The following is a 21,656-nucleotide window of genomic DNA, read 5'->3' as shown; positions in this document are numbered from 1 at the left end:
AAGTTCCTTTATGCATTTTTAAGCGTGTTTAGGGTAGACTAATTAGGATATTTATAGTCACAAAATGTACAACAGAAAAATCTAATTTAATAGTTTTAAAACAATATTGACAAAAATAGTTCAAGTCGTTACGGTACTGTAAACTAAATTGAATTGAAATAAATTGAAGGTAACACAATTTACAACGAACAAATTGAATGAATAATGATACATAGCCTTATATTTTTTAATAAGGACACTTTATATATGAAGCCACGAATAATATTAGATACCTACCTTATGAATTACAAATTTCTTAAATATTTACCTAAAATTTAAAAACGATCGTAAAAACTCATCAAAACTTAACTTAGCATTTATTTCAAACCAATAGGTAGGCTATCTCTTTTAGACCTGGAGGCATTTTCAAGAAATCTGTTTTTGAGGTACCGGTAGGCTAGTTTTAAAAACTTACTTGTAGCCGGGAATTAATACCTACTACAAGTGAAAAGTAAACTAAGTAGCCTACTGTATCGTTTGGTTGTACCTAACTGCATTCAAGACCTTCCTATTATGATTTAACGAGCAATAAATCACATTTCATTTTATGATTTGCCACTAACTTATCAAAAGGTGTAAAATGATAAGAGTATTGTGTCATCAGTAGTTTAGTCAATAGTAGTCTAATTGTTTTTCAACCAGACTGCAACCGACAATGTTTAAGTTAATAAATAATATACAGTACTAATCCACAAACTAAATGAAATTGTTAAGTTTTTTTTTATCTACTTATTTGTAATTTGGTCACGGTCGGATGTACCACTTCCAACAGGAGCCGATTTGGATAAAGATTTGTTGGAATCAGCCTACTAAAATACTTAAGAATAAGTTTTAACATTAAACAGTTTGTGAAGGGTGTGTAGTCTACAGTCCTACAATTGCAGAGGACGCACTTCCAAAATTTTTCAAATTGAAGTGACATTTTATACGTTTGATCTCAAACTAATACTGTACCTACCGGTTTAATTAGATTAAAGTTCTTCATTGAAGATTACGCTGTACTAGCTAAAACACGGTCCTTGGACGATCTTGCTATATGCTGTATTGTATCTGTTTCTGACCAATTTCAAAACATTTTGTAAACAAAAGTTATACAAGAAATCGATTCTGACAAACAAATATTTTCTGAAGTTGCAACAGTTCGTAAATATTATACAAATGTAAATTTGGTAATTCGAAAAACAGTATATTTAACTCGATTCTAACACACATTTCCTGAGACAAAATGAGGTTCTATTCGGAATTATTGAACAATTTATTACGTTATTCGTTAATTATACTGTAGGACAATAATATTGCATAATTAAATGTTGTTTCTCCAAAAGGTAGGACTAAATACTAAAGCTAAGTTAATACAAAATATGCCTACTAACCAGAATACTGCAAAAGAATCGTCAGAAGCAGGATGCATGTCGTCACAGGAAAACAACCTAAAGAATATCACTGAATTAATTGTACACTTGACACTTAACACTTTTAGGTAAATGTCTACTAAAATACACTCACAAACACTACTTGATATAGATACATACTAACACTCACTACGTTCACATACGAACACAAGAACAAAATTCGCGTCGACATTAAAAACGTAGCGTACCGTTCAACGACGCGAACAAAAACAACAATGAACCAATAACAAAAACAAGCTAGCAAATCATGCGAGTAGAGACATGTCAGTCAGCTGTTATGAGGAAAAAAATAGAGGTTTTTGGTAAATACATTATACGATTATACTAACCAATATTTGCATACGCTACAACATACTGTATCAAATTATGCGTTGTTGTAAAATTGAGTATTGTTTTTAACGATATACAGGGTGTTTCTTTACTCAACCCAAATTAAAAGGAGTCTACCATAAAACACTGGCTCACATTTTGTTGTCATTGTATTATTTGTATTTGTTGCCATTTCCAATCAGCTGATTTGCATTGTTGCATAACTATCTATAAGTTTTAGTGTTATTGATTGGGAATTTATTGTGAATAATTTTCAACTTGGCGTTTTTGCAAGGTCTATTTGAGCATGCAAAAAACATATTACGCCTTATTTACAATTAATTATCAATAACACTAAACCTCATAGATAACTAGAACGATGAATATTAGCTGATTGTCAATGAAGTAAAGAAACCAGGGATACCATAAATCACATGAGCTGGTTTTTGTTTTTAAATTTTCTCACTGTCGTTGTAATATTATTTGGGTTGCGTAAAACACTGTATGAATGTAGGTAAATGACTTATCACCAAAAATCTATTGGGTCTATCGTTACTAGGAAATTAGGGAAATAATATTATTTTCACTAATACTCGCTATTTTAAATATCTTATTTATTTTGTACATATTATTGTATTGTGAGTATTATAGTTGAGTAGTGCACCATCGTAGATGATTTTTTAGTAGTAAGGAGAATATGAAAGGAATATGGGCTCTGAACTGGGGGGGGGGGGGGAATTAGTAAAGGGATTTTACCTGGAGCGTGAAATGTATCCTAGCAACAAAGTACAGATAGATTACTAAAATACTAATGTTATTGCGCGATGAAAAGCAAGTTATGCTGATACCATCGAGGACAATTGCGTAGGGGAGTTTGACTTTGTAGCTGCACTAACTACATTAACTACACACACCTACTACTACAGTAACTACTTTTAACTAACTGGGGGGGGGGGGTGGTAACTAATTAAGGGATGTTATTCCATGTGTTCCGTATTCAAGCATCTACGCAACCTAGGTGAGGACAATTTCTGATAAGGACAAAAGTTATCAAATGATATACTGGCGCGCTAGTCCAGATGATCCACTCCAAACGTACAAACTTAATACAGTTACATATGGGCTTAATTGTTCCCCTTTTATTGCAATCAAAACCTTGCACCAGCTAGTTTTGGACGAAGGTCAACCATACTCACAAGCTTCTGATATCTTGACCAAGTCTATCTTCTATGATGATATTATAGCTGGAGCTGAAGATCTTGATAAAGCTATGTCAGCTCAAAATGAACTGAAAACATTGCTGTCTAAAGGCGGTTTTGAACTCCGTAAGTGGATCAGTAATGCACCCCAACTCTTGGATCAGATTCCAGTCGAACACAAAGAATCACCAGTGGAGTTGACTGATGGTAGTGAGGCCTTCTACAGTGTATTGGGTTTAAGATGGACCCCAGAGACAGACATGCTCTCATACAAAGTAAAGAATGTTGAAGTAGGCCACTTGCTAACCAAGAGAATGATTCTCTCAACAATCGCTAAACTCTATGATCTCCCAGGATTTCTCACACCTGTAATATTTTGGGCTAAAACACTCATTCAATATCTTTGGACCACAGGTCTAAAATGGGATGATCCAATTCAAGATGAGATAAGAACAAAATGGATTTCCTTTTTAGAAGAACTACCCGTGATCCAAAACCTAAGGATCCCACGTTACATCTTTACCTCAACTCATAAGCTTGCAGAACTTCATGGTTTCAGCGATGCTTCGGAGAAAGGATATGCTGCAGTAGTCTACCTCCGTGTGATCAACTTATCGAATGATGTTAAAATTAATCTGATAATGGCCAAATCTAAAGTCGCCCCACTAAAAAGAGTATCTCTGCCTCGTCTCGAACTGTGCGGTGCTCACCTACTTGGAAAGCTCCTGCAATACTGTTCAAATCTTCTTTCGTTCCACATTAAGATTGACTCGATGTATGCATGGTGTGACTCTACCATTGTTCTTACATGGATACGCACTCACCCCTATCGCTTAAAAGTTTATGTGGCCAACCGTGTCTCAGAACTACAAGAATTAATTTCTCCTGAATCATGGCATTACGTCAAGTCCCTAGACAACCCAGCAGATTGTGCAACCCGAGGACTCTCCCCATCTCAACTCTTAAGCCACCAATTGTGGTGGAAGGGACCTGAATGGTTATACTTGTCATCAGATCTTTGGCCAAAGCCCGAATTCAGTTTAATCACTGACCAAGACACTCTTGAAGTCAAACCAAATCCCTTGAATGTCCTAGTTAACGTTGAAAAGTTAGAAAATTACAGATTTGATTTACTTGAAAAATTCTCATGCTTTAGAAAACTTGTAAATGTCACTGCTTATGTTCTACGATTCATCCATAATATTTGTGGGAACGCCCGACTAGCTGGACAACTTAGTTATAAAGAGATCTCTTCTGCTAAAATGAATCTCTTCAAACTCATTCAAATTTCATCTTTCAAGGATGACATCACAGCTCTGAAAAAGGGCACTCAGTGCAGCTTAAGACTGGCTCGGTTATCACCTTACATTGACGATAACGGTTTGGTAAGAGTAGGCGGTAGGTTGAAACATTCAAACCTTACTCAAGATGCCAAATACCCAATCCTGTTACCTAAATCTCATAATGTTGTAAAACTGTTGGTCATGCACTATCATCTCAAATATTTACACGCAGGCCCTCAGTTGCTGCAATCGATCCTCACTCAAGAAGTATGGATATTATCTGCTCGTAGTGTAATCAGATCTGTAATCTTTAAATGTCAAAGATGTTTTAAGTTGAAACCTACAAATCAACCTCCACTTATGGGAGACTTACCCGAAACTCGACTACGGCCTGTAAGACCATTCTATCATACTGGCATGGATTATAGCGGTCACTTTGAAGTGAAAGTACACACCACTAGGAATTCTCAAAAGCTTAAGTCATACCTCTGCCTATTTGTTTGCTTTACCACAAAAGCGGTGCACTTGGAAGTTGTAACTGATCTCTCAGTGGACTCATTCATTGCTGCTCTTAAAAGATTTGTTTCTCGTCGTGGACTTTGTGCTCACCTATACTCTGATTGTGGAACGAACTATGTCGGTGCCTCCAAGCAACTGAATAAGACCTTCCAGAATTTCATTGATGAAAGGAATACTCAAGATGCTCTCACTAACTTCGCCCTCGATCATTCAATTAATTTTCATTTCCAACCACCAGCCGCGCCTCACCAAGGAGGCCTTTGGGAGAGTGCCATAAAGAGCTCAAAGTACCATCTCAAGAGAGTAATTGGAGATCAAATTCTAACACTAATGGAGCTGATAACTCTTGTCACGCAGGTGGAAGCAGTATTGAACTCTCGTCCACTAACAGCTCTATCAGCAGATCCATCTGACATCACAGCACTCACCCCAGGTCATTTTCTCATCGGGACATCTCTTGTTGCAGTACCTGAAGTAAATGTATCCGATATTCCTGACAATCGACTAAAGCATTGGCAAACAGTTCAGGCTCTACATCAACGCTTCTGGAGAAGGTGGCACCAAGAGTATTTGCACCAGCTTCAACAAAGGAAAAAGTGGATAAAGCCAAACAAGAATCTTGAAGTAGGCGATTTAGTCATTATCCATGACCCAAAAACACCACCACTTCTCTGGCCTCTTGGTCGCATTGTGAAGACATCACCTGGAGCAGATGGCATCGTTCGAGTTGTCTCCATCAAGACTTCGAGAGGAATCTTCTGTCGCCCTGCTACCAAGGTGTACCCGCTCCCCTAATCACAAAATATTTCTATTTAATGTCCTATTTCATGTTTATTTATATTTATAATTGTCATATATATCATATCTATAATTAGGTGTGTCATCATTATCTATTGTGTATATATATCTACATTGTATTACTTGTGCCCATTTATGAGTCAATGAATCAATTTATGAATCTGTTGAACCATGTATGGTTCAAGGCGGGCGGCATGTTCCGTATTCAAGCATCTACGCAACCTAGGTGAATCCAGACTTCATTCATATTTTGTTCTGACCCTTGCCCTGTCACGTGATGTCTGGCAATTCCCCCCATTCCCCATGTACTCTTCAACCCGGCATCATGTTCTCGCCATTTTCCCTAGTTTTTTATTATAATATTCCCCTACTCTATTTGTGGCATATAAATTGAACTTATATATTATCGTATGTTTATCTTATGTATTTATTTGTGACACACCTAACAAAAAAGTGAACTGAATAGTTAAAAACTGTATTCAAACTGTTCTTGGTGCAACTACCGGTCGCGTACGCGAAAGCTGGCCAGCAAACATCAAGTGCGTCAACGGTCTACTAGACATCACTTCAGTAAAAAGGAAGGTACCAAATCACATTTCTTCCTATTTACAAGTTTATTATTTTGTGCTCACAGTGTGTCTCTAAAACCGATCTTAACATAATATATCTCACATCCCTCATTTTTTATACAGTCCACCATATCGAAGTTTACCCCCCACCATGTCTATATTTTTTTTTATCCAAGGGTGGTCTTACGAAAGAGTGCTGTTGAGCTTACGTCTTCCCTACAAATTTTTAGATGTGGGGACATCTACAACTAAAAGTGTTTATCAATTATTGTTCAGATCGGCTTAGACGAATTACGCAGCCACAAAGACATAAAAGAGAAAATTTGAGAATCTCGAAATATGTAAACAATAAATCAATCCTACCCCAGAGCAAACGGGGTCGGAAAATACCAGTGCTGCCAAACCGGAGGATGTAAATATCCCGTTATCAGAGTTGGCGACAGCGGCGGAGATGAAGATTTGATGATAGCAAGACAGGTGGGCCACAGGTGCGTCATCTGTCTACAGTTGGCACCACTGGGAGCGGTAATTGGCCTCAGGGCTGCCAACCTTGATTACTCACCATCTCCAGTGATGCAGTTCTAATAAGCTTACACGCAACATATACTGTCAGCGGTGGGATTAAAATAACAATTGACTCATTACTCTATGTCGAGGCGTCCCGAGAACGCCGAGAACAGTTCTATAATCTATAAGAGGATCGAGTTTGGGATTTGAAATAGGTTACATACATCGTTGATTTTTCGTTGTAAAGGATCAAGGGTTTGACAGCTTATTCAAAATTAATTGGTTTTGTGATAGTTAATTCGTCGCATATGTGTGGTTTTAAAAATTAGTATCACCCAGGGCCGGCCGAAGGGGCGCGCGTACAGATTGGCCAATGGTTCGAGGGTCTTTTCTAACATACAGATTGACCAAAGGTCCTAATGAGCAGGGGCAAAAAATTGGGGAGGAGCTTACAGCAGTGATGTGCGTGGAGGAGGAGCTAGTCTTTTCAAGTAAATCTTACTAGATACAGAGGTGGTCTCTTTAATGCTATTGAATATCGTAGAACCAACTTGTGTAGTTGAAAAAGCTGACAACATTTTTCAATTCATTTTAAATATAAATACTCATAAGGTTAACATGGGAAACTATGGAGCCATTGGGGCAGAGCCCTAAATGATTTTTGGGATAAGAATATGTCTAGATATGTTAATCGGGAATGTGAGCTATCTTCATACCAAATTTCAACCCGATCCGACCAGTAGTTAATGCGTGATTGGATATCAAACAAACAAACAAACTCACAAAATTTCGCAATATTAGTACTACGATATATTGTAGTTTTTAAGGGTGAAAACATGATGTCTCATCATATCGCTATTATATTCATTGCGTGCGCGATCATTTTTATCTTTACATCTGTTGCATATATAATAGTTACACATCCGCAAACGCTTTTAGAAACAAAATTCGAGAAAACCTGACAAAATCTTCGAATACAACTTTGACATACATGATTTACCTTCATCCCCTAGGTTAAATATCTTTTAATTTACTATTGACATTTTAAATTTCAATTTTGAAGTTGCAAAAATACTAATTATTAAATTTAAATGAACACTTTTTTAAATTTTACTCTTCTTTATATTAAATCACAAATCCTTCAATCTTAAGTTTCTTCACTCACAATAAATCATTAGCAAAACTAAGTCAGCTGTTATAAACTTTAGAAATATTGCTGTGCCTTATCAATACAGTCTTTTGAAATATTAAAGAAACTATATCTATAGGTACTATAAAAAATTTTAAACAAATAATTCAGCATTACAGACAACAGACAAAACTAATAAAGCATCAAGGACTAAAAAATATAATAGCAAATACAGTATATGTTTCATTGCATCTCTGATTCTACTCTATACAAAATATCAACAAACAACTTAATATACAAACCAGTTCTTTTAATCAGTTCCATCGTCCATTGCCTTTACATTTTCACACTTACCATTAAGTAAACATAGTAACAGACATTTCATTGATTTTAGAAACAAAAGAACACTGTGTACTGCTTAGTTTTATGATATTTTCCTTGGTTTAATTTAATCAGTGGAGTGGCAAAACACAAATAATAAATATATCAAATAAAGTAAATGTGAAATGAAAGCTATGTTAAGATAAAAAAGAGTATTTTGTATTACCATTTGATAATTAAATATAGTTACACATATACAACAGATTTTAGAAAACAAAAATCAACGATGTACAATTTAGTTATTGATGATATTCTTTAGTTTGGTTTAATTTAAGCATAGGTTTAGCAAAACATAATAACTTAATTTACCTAAATTAAATATACATATAAAAAAACAATGTGATGTGCAAGTTATGTTAAGTTAATCTAACACAAGTTAAGCAGTTTGAATTTGTTTAAAGTAGCCTCCAAATTCATACAAAACATCTATACATTGTAATTTTCATACTTTTTCCATGAAAACATAGCAATAACATTATTTTCATAACTTAGACGCTTTAAAAAATCCAAAGCAGAGCCGGAGTTGATACAGCAACGGTTATAAAATCTTTATTTTCTATAATCATTGACGTAGTTTTAGAATAAATAATCCATGATAAATGGTTAGATTAAAATAAACCTACCTCATATTTATGGAAAATATTATATTTAATTTCTTTGTATCAGCTGTCTGAAATTGTGAAATATGCAGTTTAGCAGTTCTTGTTTACATTTAAATGTCAAAGCAAATGTAAACAAACATTGTTAGTGTTCTCATCGCAGCCATGGAGACCAATCAATATTTACTTTTAAAATGTTCACCTCAGAACTTTTAAAGCCAAAGGGGCAAAAGCCTACGGTCAGTTTTGAAATGTGAATAGTCCAAAATGGTCCTTGTTGTGGTAGCTATAATTTTGTAAAATTTAAGCCCAGTTGGTTCAGTAGTTTTTGCACCTATTAGTAACACACATACAGAGACACCATTAGATTTTTATATAATACTGTAGTATAGATAATACAACATTTTCTTGATTTAACTTAAACATCACCGACTTACAGATAACCCAATTTTCGTATGGATGTAAACAAAATTGTACTATGGACATATGTTTTGATGTAAACAAAATTTCATTGTAAACTTGAACAAGTTCAGATGATTGACAACAGAATTCAGCACAAACTATGCAATTTTAAAAGCTAATATGACGAGGTTATATGCTTTCACGGGATATCATCCAAACGGAATAATACCTCCAATTTGGAGTTATTATTTTCTTTTAACGGCAAGTGAAAATGTAGCTGACTGAATATTAATAACAAATTATTATTTATTTCAGGATTTTAAGGCAAAATGATAAGAATTATTTGAAGTTTAGAATTTTAATTTTTGGTTTACGTAAATGTTGAATAAGTGAGTAGATTTTTATACTCTGGGGTAGAACATTTTATTCAGGTTATTTCACTTCCAATGGAATATCTTTTTCCTTTTTTTTTTTTACTTTTGTTAAAATACTACTCCTATAGTGAATATTGCTAGATTGGTTTTGTGAACTTAAAAACGAACATCGTGTGCGAAATACTAAGACAGATATTCAAGTTAATTTTCAAACAATGGGTATACACATAAAAACGAGAATGCTTATGCTTTGAATCTTGAATCCTTGAATGAACACTTCAGGACTTTTAAATGGTAACATTATCCTTAATGCTATAACTAGGTCAAACAAACTAAGAATTTCGTAACCAACTCGACCTCCCAAAAAATGTACTTTGTGTACTTGAAAAAAAAATTGATAGTGAGTTAATAAGCAACTAGTGTACATGTTGCTCGAATTCGAGCAATTGCAATGTATTACAGGAGTTATTTCAAAACGAATAACAGTCATATTTACAATGAGTAGTCAACTCAAAGATTAACGGTGTGTAACTCAGACCATGTGTATCTTCGTTATTGATAAACCTAAAGCATTCCGGCCGGTTTTCTCCTTCTCAAAATGCCTCGCTGTACAGGCAACACAGGTCATTGATAGAGGGCCAATTGGGAACGAAAAGTCGTTTTGGGATAGTGTTAGGGCGCATTTGTAACCTAATAGTAGAGATTGTCCAAGGTCAGGTGCTGACTGTGATGATTTAAGCCTACTACGCACCACTGTGGATTGGAATTGGATATAAGTAGCTGCAGTCGTTATCACGATCACGCCTCCTGTCTATGTTTCGTTGTCGTCGCGTCCAAGGCATTTAAAAGAAAAAACAAATAATCAAATTATAGCTACACAAAACAACGATAAATACACTAATTTAAGATAGAACCATACTAACACGATCCATCTTGGGGGTTATGTTTACACAAACTCAAATAGTAAATAAATAAATAACAGCAATTAAATTATACAGCTGATCAAAATGTTAACAATTATGTTCTTCATAAGGTTAACATGGGAACTTTCAAAGCCCCTGGGGCAGAGCCCAAGGGACTTTTTCAAAAATGTAAGGCCAGTTTGCAAATATACGCGACACGCTCTTTCCAATGAGACATCAATGGATAAAATCGGTTAAGAAATGGCGGAGGAGTTCAACCGACAAAGTTTCATGTAGCGTATTAATTATATAGATTAGTTAGATTTTATAGCCTATTATTTGTATTAGAATACCGCACTGTTTGTTTAAGCTATAGTTGAATGTAAAAACCTTATTTGTTTACTTAACAGTTTACATAAAACTTAGTGTTTAAAAAGTAAAATTCGTCTCTTGATCTTGGCCACCTCTGTGACTGGTAAGATTAGAAAAAGTTAACAAACACTTGACTTGAATAGACAAGCTCCTCCCCCACGGGACATCGCTGCTGTAAGCTCCGCCCCCATTTTTTGCCCCTGCTCATTAGGACCTTTGGTCAATCTGTATGTTAGAAACGACCCTTAAACCATTGTCCAATCTGTATGTGGCCCCGAAGGGAAGGGGGAAGGCAACCGGGGCAAGTTGCCCCGGGCGCCATGGCTGAAGGGGCGCAGCGCTGCAGGAAATTGTGTTTGTAATCTTGTAGGTTCGCATGAATTGTAAAGGTTATCTGTGAAGATTATGGCGTTAAAATGTACGAATCTGAAAAATGAGGCAAAATGTAAACGTAATTTAGTATGAAGCTATTGCGAATGCGGCTAGTACTGTGGGGAGGGGGCACCGCAACTACATTTTCCCCGGGCGCTACAGTGAAGTTAACATTACCGATCATTTTTCTCAGAAATAGAAAAGATCATCCCTAGCTTGAAGAATTAGCAAATAAATAGTGGCTTTACCTAAAAATACATTGTAGTTTGAACAGATGAATACCTATTTTTAAAATCTCAATACCTAAGTGAGATCCGTCAAAATCGGCAGTTAATTTATGGGAGACGGTCAGAGAGTCCCAGCCTCAAAATCTACCTAAAAATCCTTTGCCTGCTTTGGTGATCGTTGCCACAGGGTCCCAGGCCGACCCCTCATTAATCCTGGGACCCTCAGACCGCAGTCGCCTGGAAAGGATTAGGTTCGGGTTTGATTAATCTTGACAAGGGGCAGCGTATTTCCATCTTTCAGGATCAACTTAGTAAATTTAGTCAATATTTAACAAAGAATTGTCACTTAAAATTTTAAAACGTTCCATATACAGGGTTGGGCAAATGTGTGGATACCCCTAGTTAACTTTTTAACGCGTTGCATTAGGAAAACCAAACTCGGCACATATCTACAACATAATAAATCGCACTTTTTCATGAATGTTACAACTTTGCCCCAGCCCCCAAAATGGGGTATTTTGGGGGCAGCCCCAAATTTTCAAATGTAAATAGCTATCATGTGACCCTTAATTTTAAAGGTTTTCTCAAGAAAAATTAAATGGCGCAAACTAGAGGTCAATATCGCACCCCTAATCAAAATGGCAGTCATTTTTAAATATCTCCTATTAACTTTTCAACTCAAAATGACTGCCATTTTGATTAGGGGTGCGATGTTGACCTCTAGTTTGCGCCATTTAATTTGTCTTGAGAAAACCTTTAAAATTAAGGGTCACATGATAGCTATTTACATTTGAAAATTTGGGGCTGCCCCCAAAATAACCCATTTTGGGTTCCGGGTACAAGTTCTAACTTTAATGAAAAAGTGATTTTTTTGTTGTTAAAAACATGTGCCGAGTTTGGTTTACCCACTGCCACACGTTATAAAGTTAACTGGGGGTGTCCAAACTTTATCTTGCTCGCTCGTCTTAAAATTAAAATGGCTGCCATTTTGATTAGGGGTGCGATATTGAACTCTGGTTTGCGCCATTCAATTTCTCTTGATAAACCCTTTAAAACAAGGGGTCACATGATAGGTGTTTACATTTGAAAATTTGGGGCTGCCCCCAAAATACCCCATTTTGGGGGCTGTTGTAACTTTCATGAAAAAGTGCTTCCCCTTGAGATCTATGTATGATATTATTGTGTAGATATAGTACAGTGTGTAAGTAGTTACATTGGTCTTTTATTTATAGTTGATTGTTTATTTTTCTATTTTGCATTTTTCCAGGTGTTTAATAGATTTTTATTGGAAGATACATTTAAATCTCAATGAAGTTTTTAATTCTGATATTTCTACAAGGCTGATTAAAATACACAAACCAAAGATATATTCCTTGAAACTAAGAGTACATAGAGTTTTACCTCCATAGTAAATTGTGCATATAGTAAAGGTTGTAATGCTACTGAAACGCAAAATAATTTATTTCCAACAGTAAAGGTGCATTGTCCCTGAAGCGACTCTTGCGATAGTAGCTGAGCGACAGTAGCTCAGCGATAGTAGCTCAGCGATAGTAGCTAACCATGTCATTGTCCCTGAAGCGATTGTTCTAGAGCGATTCTGTATAGTATTAGTTTGCTGACTTTCGAGTGAATTGGTGCTATGAGTGCCATGACACCTCCTAATTTTAAAACGTTTTTACTAGCTCGCTTTTTTGTCCGGTACAAACTTTGCAATAAATTTTAAACTAACTTCCCGACGAGCTAGAGAAATGAAACTAGAGAACACAGCTCACAAATGGATGACAATGTAATACTATAACATTTAATTTTCATATTTTCCTTGGGCTAAGCCCCATGGGCTTCCAAATTTTCCATGTTTACATTTTGAAGTCAGCCGTAAATACTTAAATTCGACAGTTCGAAAAGCTTGGGTAGAGGTACAGGTTCTGCTCCCGAGAGATTCTAAATATAAAATAAGCAGTTCAAAGGAAATATAAAACATATGACTTCAGATAATAAGGGTTTGGTATGTATTAACAGGCCATATAAAATAGATTTAACATATTTACACATTAAAGACTAAAAAGTAGAAAATAAATTATAAATAAAAATCCTTTTTTTTAATGCCACGTTTTTAAACGCACTAAAAAGTAAAAATAATTTATAAATATGTGGAGGGAAATACTTAAAATATTTAAAACTAAAACGTGGGGTGCATGCAATAGATAATAATAGTTCAATAGGTAAAGATAATTGTAAATCAGCATGCGCCCACGTTTTTTTTAATCTTACAAGTATTTATTCTCCCCACATATTTATAAATTATTTTTTACTTTATAGTGCGTTTAAAAACGTTGCATTTTTAAAAAGTATTTTCATTTATAGTTTATAATAGTAGCGATTTAATATTACGTACATATCTGATATCTTCTTTATGGGTAAAAAACAGTTTTGTTTTCTTTGAAGACATTACGAGCAAAACAAGTCTACACACAACACGAATCGCTCAGCGACTGCGACTCTGACTGCCCTCAGAGCAGACCCGCTACAGTCGCTGTGTTCAGCCGCTAGCCGCTCCAGTCGCAGTCGCGTCAAGGACAATGGTCCCATTTGAAACAACGCTAACCAGTGCTCAGCTACTATCGCTGAGCTACTATCGCTCAGCTACTATCGCAAGAGTCGCTTCAGGGACAATGCACCTTAACCCCACATGTGGGGTATTTCAGTGACTTGCGCGTTAATCCTCTCTTGGCTGGCGTTGCCAGAGAGTCCCATCGCTAATGAGGGGTAACCCTGGGACCCTGTGACCGCACTCGCTCAAACATTTTACGACCGACCCTTGTCTGGGTTGCCCTGGGACCCTCTGACCTACAACCTTAATTTATAAGGTATCACTCTAATTCAATAATAATAATGACGTTGACGTTTTAGTACCTATAATAATTCGATTTAGAATTCCTCGTAGAATAAAATAATTCCGGTCGTTATTTCAGCCAACGTTCAAAAAAGTTTTGCAGAATCTTAACTCGTATATCTTTCTCGTTTCCTATTAATCCTGATTTACATTGAATCAGTGCATTTACTATTACAATGACAAACCAAGAAAGCTACATAAATATGTATCTGGACTAGTATATAATAATGTATCTTAACAAGTAAGTAGGCCTACATTCTAATGTAAATGTACTGTGTCTGAACAAGTATTTTCTGATCCTAATGTATCTGAAGGAGTATATTCTCAAAGCCAATGTGTTTCCGCATGTAGGGGGAAAGCAGAAAGCACCAGCCCAGAGCAGCGCCGGGTGCCGCGGAGGTTCGTTTCCCGAGCTCAATACTGTCTTTGTCCTCCAGATACAGACGCCGTTGTCCACCTAGTTAACCTACTGGCTACTTGTTATGAATGAACTCAATTTTTCCTGCCTTGTTAAGTCAGCTTTTAACTTGCCTTGGGCAATTTTTCCCTTTTGGGAACGTAAAATGTCGAAGAATTTCATTGAAATATTCCTTTAATAACCAGATTATTTTTCTATTTGGATATCATTAATAACACGTACTTAGGTTTGCCACTACGGGAAGGTGATAAATAAATTAATTTTTCCTAAGCGAAATACAAATACGCAAAAACTGTACAAACGTAACATTTATTCCAATGAATTGACCAACTACCATGATCGTACTCTGGGGACAGGGTTTCACTGGGTAAAAATTAGTTTTCCCATTTTCAACCCAAATGCTAAAGTTTTTTAATTTATTGCTAAACTATTTTGTAGAGCTTAAAATTAATTTAATTTTGATACTGAAGCGTTATTGCACGCTTAATGATTAAATAGAGTATAAGAAAATTTTAACTTCCAAGTTATTTTCTGGAAAATAAATACTGTACAGCAGTTTGATCAAATTTGTTTATTTCATTCTAAGGCTATTCAATATTTCAATCAAAACTTTATTACCTTCCCTGTAGCAGCAAATCTAAACTTACTCATCGATATTAATATTAGTATATAAGAAAACTAATCTGCCTATCTTAAAGGTATATTTGAAAATCCAACCAGGTAAATGGAAATTTGCATTTTCCGCAGGTTTTCTGCGGTGGGGGTTTCTAGTCCTATTATTTACTATCATACAGAATACAATATTCAAATTACAAGTTGAAAACTCGATCACCCATAGACTTGTTTGTTTTTACCCAACACAACGCAGAATCTACGTTAAACAAAAACAGAGCTTTTCCCACCTTTTTAATTACCTTAGCCAACAACCCCCTAGGTGCCGCCGTCTTCGCCTCCGCCGTCCATTCTTGCACCTCCCGGTTCTCTAAACATATTTACCAACTGTCGGACGGTTTTTGAATAAAATCCCTACTAAACAGAGGGTGCGCCACGGCCGCGTTATATTAGCAGTTTGGGCAACTTAACAAATATAATATCCCTGGTTAGCGGGTGGGCGGTAAAAGCGCAGGCGCCATCTCATTATTGTTCCAAACACGCGCTCTTTCGAAATGTGAAAAGTGCGACGTGGCGATGGTTCACGCAAACATTCGGTGTTTCGGGAATATTTAACGATCTTGGGTTATCTTTGGAATATATCTAGAATGTCCTTCGTTTTATAGTCAATACGTTTTGGTAAAATTACTTTTGGGTACGATAACGCAGAATACATTTGGGATATAATAAATTTTAGCTAACAATGTCCAGAGGAAAAATTGCATTTTTTAATCATCTCACTCTATTAATACTATACTCTATACGATCTATGTATGTTTGTGTAATTGTAAAATTAATCTCAAAATCCAGTATTTTGCTTTAAGTTTGGAAAAATTTGATTGGTTAAAGCCACTACCTCAGGAAAACTCGTATTACACTACACAACTCGTTTGAAAATTTATAAACGTTTTAACGTTGTGGGTAAAATTGTTATTTTATGTACCGGTAATAAAATAATACTGTAAATGGGTTTCAACATATATGTATAATTATAAAATATTTAAAGTAAATTTATTACATGAAGGGATTTCAATTGCAATAAAACTAGTATTCCAAAACCAAATGGAAAAGAAGAATCTCAATTCCTTTGGTAATAGTGCAAGATCTATCGTTGCCTGTGTAAATAAATAATTTTTCATTTAATTTCAAGGTCGTAAAAGTTATAACCAAACAAACCGACTTGATGTAAAGAGCTTTTTAATTATTTCTGTTACATATAATAGTATTTTTGTTTCCAGGACGTCCTCGGACAAACGCAAGAGTCATGTGAAACGTCCTATGAACGCGTTTATGGTGTGGGCGCAAGCTGCACGGCGCAAACTGGCCGACCACTACCCCCACCTGCACAATGCGCAGCTGAGCAAGACACTGGGCCGCATGTGGAAGTGAGTATCCACTATCCTCACGTTGTAGACACGTTCTGTAATAGGGTAAAGATATGTTATAGAAATGTTAGTCATATTAAATTAGTTAGTGAAATAGCCTTAATGGTTTACAAGGCTGTGGTGTTGGTGTGTGGATTTTAACAGTTGATCGACAGTTCACTTCGTCGCTAGGCCACTTGACCACCATTTTAAATTGGCGGTCAAGTGGCCAAACGATGAAGTAAAATTTTCGATCTACTGGTGTGTGTCCCCTCCCCCCCCCCACCGGGTTGTTGGTGTGTGACAACGGCACACCGTCCCTTTCAATGTCCAAAGAATAACCAAGACTGACATAACACATACCATGCTTCCGTTATTTTCTGTAAAAACCATTAAACACATTAAGGTTAAGATTTTATTCATACGTACAGTAATGCCTTACATATACACTTTTAAAAGATAATTAACGAACGAAGTATCCACATTCCCAACCAGATCAAGATCAACTAATAACAATCACGGCATAGCATAACAAGTAATTAGTCTCCGCTCATTTCGCCAGGATTTGGAGAACTTAAAAAAGTAAATTAAAAATAGCAAACGACTCCACCCAACTACAACGAGCGGCAACGAGCCGCAGAAGCTAATGGTTGGATCAGCTGATCTAATAAATCAGCTGATACCATCTTTTGGCTCAGCTGGAAAAATGGGCCGTGGAGCAATTATTGTCTTCTAAAAAAATATATCGAGCGTCAGGCCATTGTGGAGTCCTCGGAACTGAGTAATGATCAGTCTTCAATGCTGAATATTATTAGGCCTAGCAAGTAGCGAATGAGGAATTTTAATTGTAAAGTAGTTATGATTTAGTTTGTCTTTCGGTTATTAATCCGCCTGTCTGACAAAATTTCCATACTCTGTATGATAAATGGAAACTAAACCGAAATGACGTAAAACTCGTGATATTCTATATTCTAAATCTTCTTTTTCTCCTAAGATCACCCTATTAAAGAATGATTTCTCAAGATGTACAGAATAATTACAGATTGTCTTTGACTAGAAAGTATTGTAGTTGTAATATTTCATTGTATCGTATAAGTAAACATGTAATTTATTCTTATTATTGCTCATATTTATTACCTAATTATGCTATGTTTATAAAGTGATTGAATCCTATTAATGTATATTCTAATGTAAAAATGGTGTTACCGTTGATAGAATAAATAAATAAATAAATGTATCAGGAACGTGTATCTTAACAGTCAATACCCATGAAAAATGTTAATTCTTACAAGAATTTGATATCATAGATTAGGGCCTTTTTAATCTATGCTAATATGCACATACTTAAGATCCATTCTAATCTATTCTACTAACCTGTTTTTGAATCTCAAGGGGTTAGAACAGATGATAACGATCATTGTTCTAATAAACTAAACTAACATTTTAACTAAATTACCACCTATCTACTAACATAGGTGCAACTTGCGCAGGACAACAATTAGGTGTTTACTCGCCTGAGCAACTATCAAGAGAACTGTGGTTAAAATATACTAAAATATTTAGATACACTTATGTCTCATGTTTTATATTTACACCAAGTATGCGTCCTTTAGCGTGGTCGGCCTCTCTATCGCGTCTCTTGGCGCCATCTTTGAATCAAATTGCTAATAAAATGGCGGCAATCCAAAGATCAACACTTGACCCATGATCTCACCATCTCTGGCTCACTAATGATATTGAATAATGATAAGAAACCCACGCCGAAATGTGAAAAACAAAATTTATGCAGATTGAATGGCATTGGGAAGATAAATGTAGCCAATAGAATGAACGAGATGGATACACGCTAGGCCGTTAATTAAAATGTAATAATTTTGGATAAAAGTTAGTTTTGGTTTAAGAATACTGTTTTATGAAAACTTAAGGTAAGATTTTCTCAGCATGGATTTTTACATGGACGTGATTGGAAATTAAGGAAGAGTACTGTTCTACGTTACGTGACGCTTTTTAAGGAAAAATACTCGTAAATAATGATAAAACGTTTGTAAATCCAATCTATATAAATATGAAAACCAGCATAAATTTATACACCTTCAAGCATATCATTTTACTTACCTACTTAATTGAGGCATAACACCAAAAATATGTTTGGAATTCAATCAGTTTTATATAGTAGTAATGAAATAGAATATTTTCACGCTAATAATTTAACCGATATAAAGTGATGGAACAAGAGAGAGGTCTGCCTATATTAACATAAAACGTAAATATATTTAAATGCTTGACAATATGGACATTTTACAGAAGTTGTATGTATTTACTTAAAGAGAATCCCACGATAGACACGATTTAAAAACAGAGGAATGTATTACACAAATTTATTTCACGAAAATTATAAACACCTTTGGTTACGCTGTATGGACTGGGTACAACAAACATAAAAGACTTAAGTTTGTTTGTTCTCATTTATCTGTAACAAAAATAATTTTCACTACTCCCTCAAACCACAGAAAATATACTACTCTCAAACTTACTCATCCTGTTAACATTTCCTGTCGTTTTTTATGAAAATTTGCTAATCAAACCAAAGGCGAGACAGCGCGTCTTCAAAGGGTTTCCCAGTAAATGGCGACTTCCGCTGATAAGAGCTTCGGCAGCGGTAAAACCAAACGTGGCAAAAGGTAAACGTGCCTCCACGTTCTCATTACCAATGTGAAGTTAAAGTGTATAAAAAGGTTTACGAAGACTTGAGTAAACCTCCAAATCGAAAAAATCGCTGAATCCCACAAAAGCTGCGAAAGACACCCTTAGTGTAAAATGATTCACTCATATGCCAAAATATATCTGAACAAAACTGCATTGCTATATGAAACAATTAATCATCAGTTTAGGCTAACAGTTAACCGTTATTTATTATCACGAAGTTATTAAAGATGGTTAAAAGATTTAAAAAGAAACCAAAATCTAATCAACACTTGATGATAACGAGTATTGAGTTGATATGAACAAGCAACGATATTAGTTAGGTTATAATATGGTCATGCTTATAAAATATTTATTTTTATCATGTAGTATCTTAAAATTTAAAGGTTCTATCTGAAATTGACAACTCTAGGCAGCATATGTGACGTCACCCCCCCCCATCACCAGTCTGTCCCCTCTGTTTGTTTAGAGAAGCCCTAATTTTCGGTTTTGCCCTAAGAGATGTGGGAACCCTTCAAGATATTTAGCACCGTGGTGGGTGTGTGGGTGTCTAATTAACAGCTGGTATTAGAAACACATCAGCTGATATTTACTTTCCATCAGCTGTTAAGTGTTGCTGGTCAAAGATACTCGTGTATGTTTAATCTAGTTCACTTTGAGTTTACCTATTTAATACAGTGTAAATTGATGGTGCTGTCTACCAAAATGTGTATGTAATTGAAATAAAAATTATAGTTTGTATAACAGGTATAACGAGTTATAAATTAACATACTTCAAATACATTTTGGATTTTGATGAAAACCCGAAATCACAGTTTAAATCAGAAACAGTCAGCTTATTTATGCAATACAAAAACTATATATTACCCTCTGAAATGTATAAGCCAAACTTCTTTCGTGTATTTTGTTATAGTAACAAAAGGTGGATTTAAAGATTTGAATTTGGCACCGAATATGTGTAGGCTACGTTATTATAGTTTAAACGTTGGTTAAAACAAATTGGTTACTTTAGGCTGATAAAAGAAATTAAATTGGACAGTCAAACTATGTATCTCGCAGAAATCTACAAAAATGTATTACGTAGGCCTAATAATAATTATGGTTTAATTTAAATCAAACTAGCCTCAGAACTGTTTACAACAAGTGCTAAATAAACTATGTAACAGACATAACTTATTTATCAAAATTTCAATTTACTGGTACTACAAAATTCCGTAAAAATATCAAAACAGTTTTGTGAAAAATACGAAATGGCGGCTGTACAATGTTTTAGTTTTGAAAATTTGTATGTATCTTAGTTTTACTTTGATCCAGTAGAGTTTGGGGACACTCTGTATTTAATTTAATTACATTTTTAAATGTACTAACTAACCTTGTAGGCGATATTAGGTAATGTTATAAATACATATACGTTTTGATAATTCACGATGATTCAACGATTTTAACAATACTGTATATCCACTATATAGTTTATTTACTAAAAAACTATTATTGCATAAGTTTTTCTAATTTTAGTTTTACTCAAACTCTCCATCAGTTTGCGTCACTTATCCCTCGTCTCCAAAGACCGCCGAAATGCCTCATCAAGCTCAGATTTGGTGGCCTTTGTCCCCAATAAAAACAGCATGGACGATTGTCTAATCGGCTGTCAACGGCGTTTATGATAAAAGTCTTTGAAACCGAAGTAAAATATGGGACATTGCTTAAAAGTCGGGTCTACTGGTCTACTAGTGAAACTTGAAAATTGGAAATTGCCCAAATATTTATTCTCTGACTAACCAAGCTGTATTTTCCTGCAATGTGTGGGTTTGGCAGGAGGCAGGTACATATTCCAATTTAATATTTCCAAATGCCCACTCGATTGCGTCATTTGATAACATTGCGCAAGTGAATCCCTCGTGTTTGGTTGCGCAGTGTGAAGCAAGAGTCGCGTGCCGTCAAGGAAGTGATAAGGTGACAAACTGATAAACTGATAAGCACCTGGGCCGCAGCTGCCGACGCTCTTATCAGCGGAAGTCGCCATTTCCTGGGAAACCCTTTGAAGACGCGCTGTCTCGCTTGGTTTGATTCGCAATTTTCCTTTAAAAAGCGACAGGAAATGTTAAAAGGATGAGTAAGTTTTGGGGTAGTGAAAATGTTGGTTAAACTGAATACAAATGAGAATAGCCAAATGTATGTTTTTCATGTTTGTTGTACCAAGCCCAAGTATATAATCACAACCTAAAGATTTTTAT

The 21,656-nt window shown here is 35.4% G+C and overlaps 1 protein-coding gene across 1 annotated transcript in view; it reads left to right on the top strand.

Moving 5' to 3' along the window:
* Window positions 1-21,656, top strand: part of LOC129003452 (transcription factor Sox-10-like) — a 38,488-nt gene that overhangs the window by 9,494 nt on the left and 7,338 nt on the right. The window contains exon 2 of the mRNA XM_054431747.1: window positions 16,594-16,740. Within this exon, the coding sequence (XP_054287722.1) occupies window positions 16,594-16,740 (147 nt within the window). The remainder of the gene's footprint in view (window positions 1-16,593; window positions 16,741-21,656) is intronic.

Source organism: Macrosteles quadrilineatus, unplaced genomic scaffold (assembly GCF_028750875.1).
Source record: "Macrosteles quadrilineatus isolate MER2022 unplaced genomic scaffold, UCM_ALF_1.0 Scaffold_9__3_contigs__length_116548681, whole genome shotgun sequence".
NCBI lineage: Eukaryota > Metazoa > Arthropoda > Insecta > Hemiptera > Cicadellidae > Macrosteles > Macrosteles quadrilineatus.
Note: the sequence above shows the minus strand (reverse complement) of the source record. Positions and strands in the feature narration are given on the sequence as shown.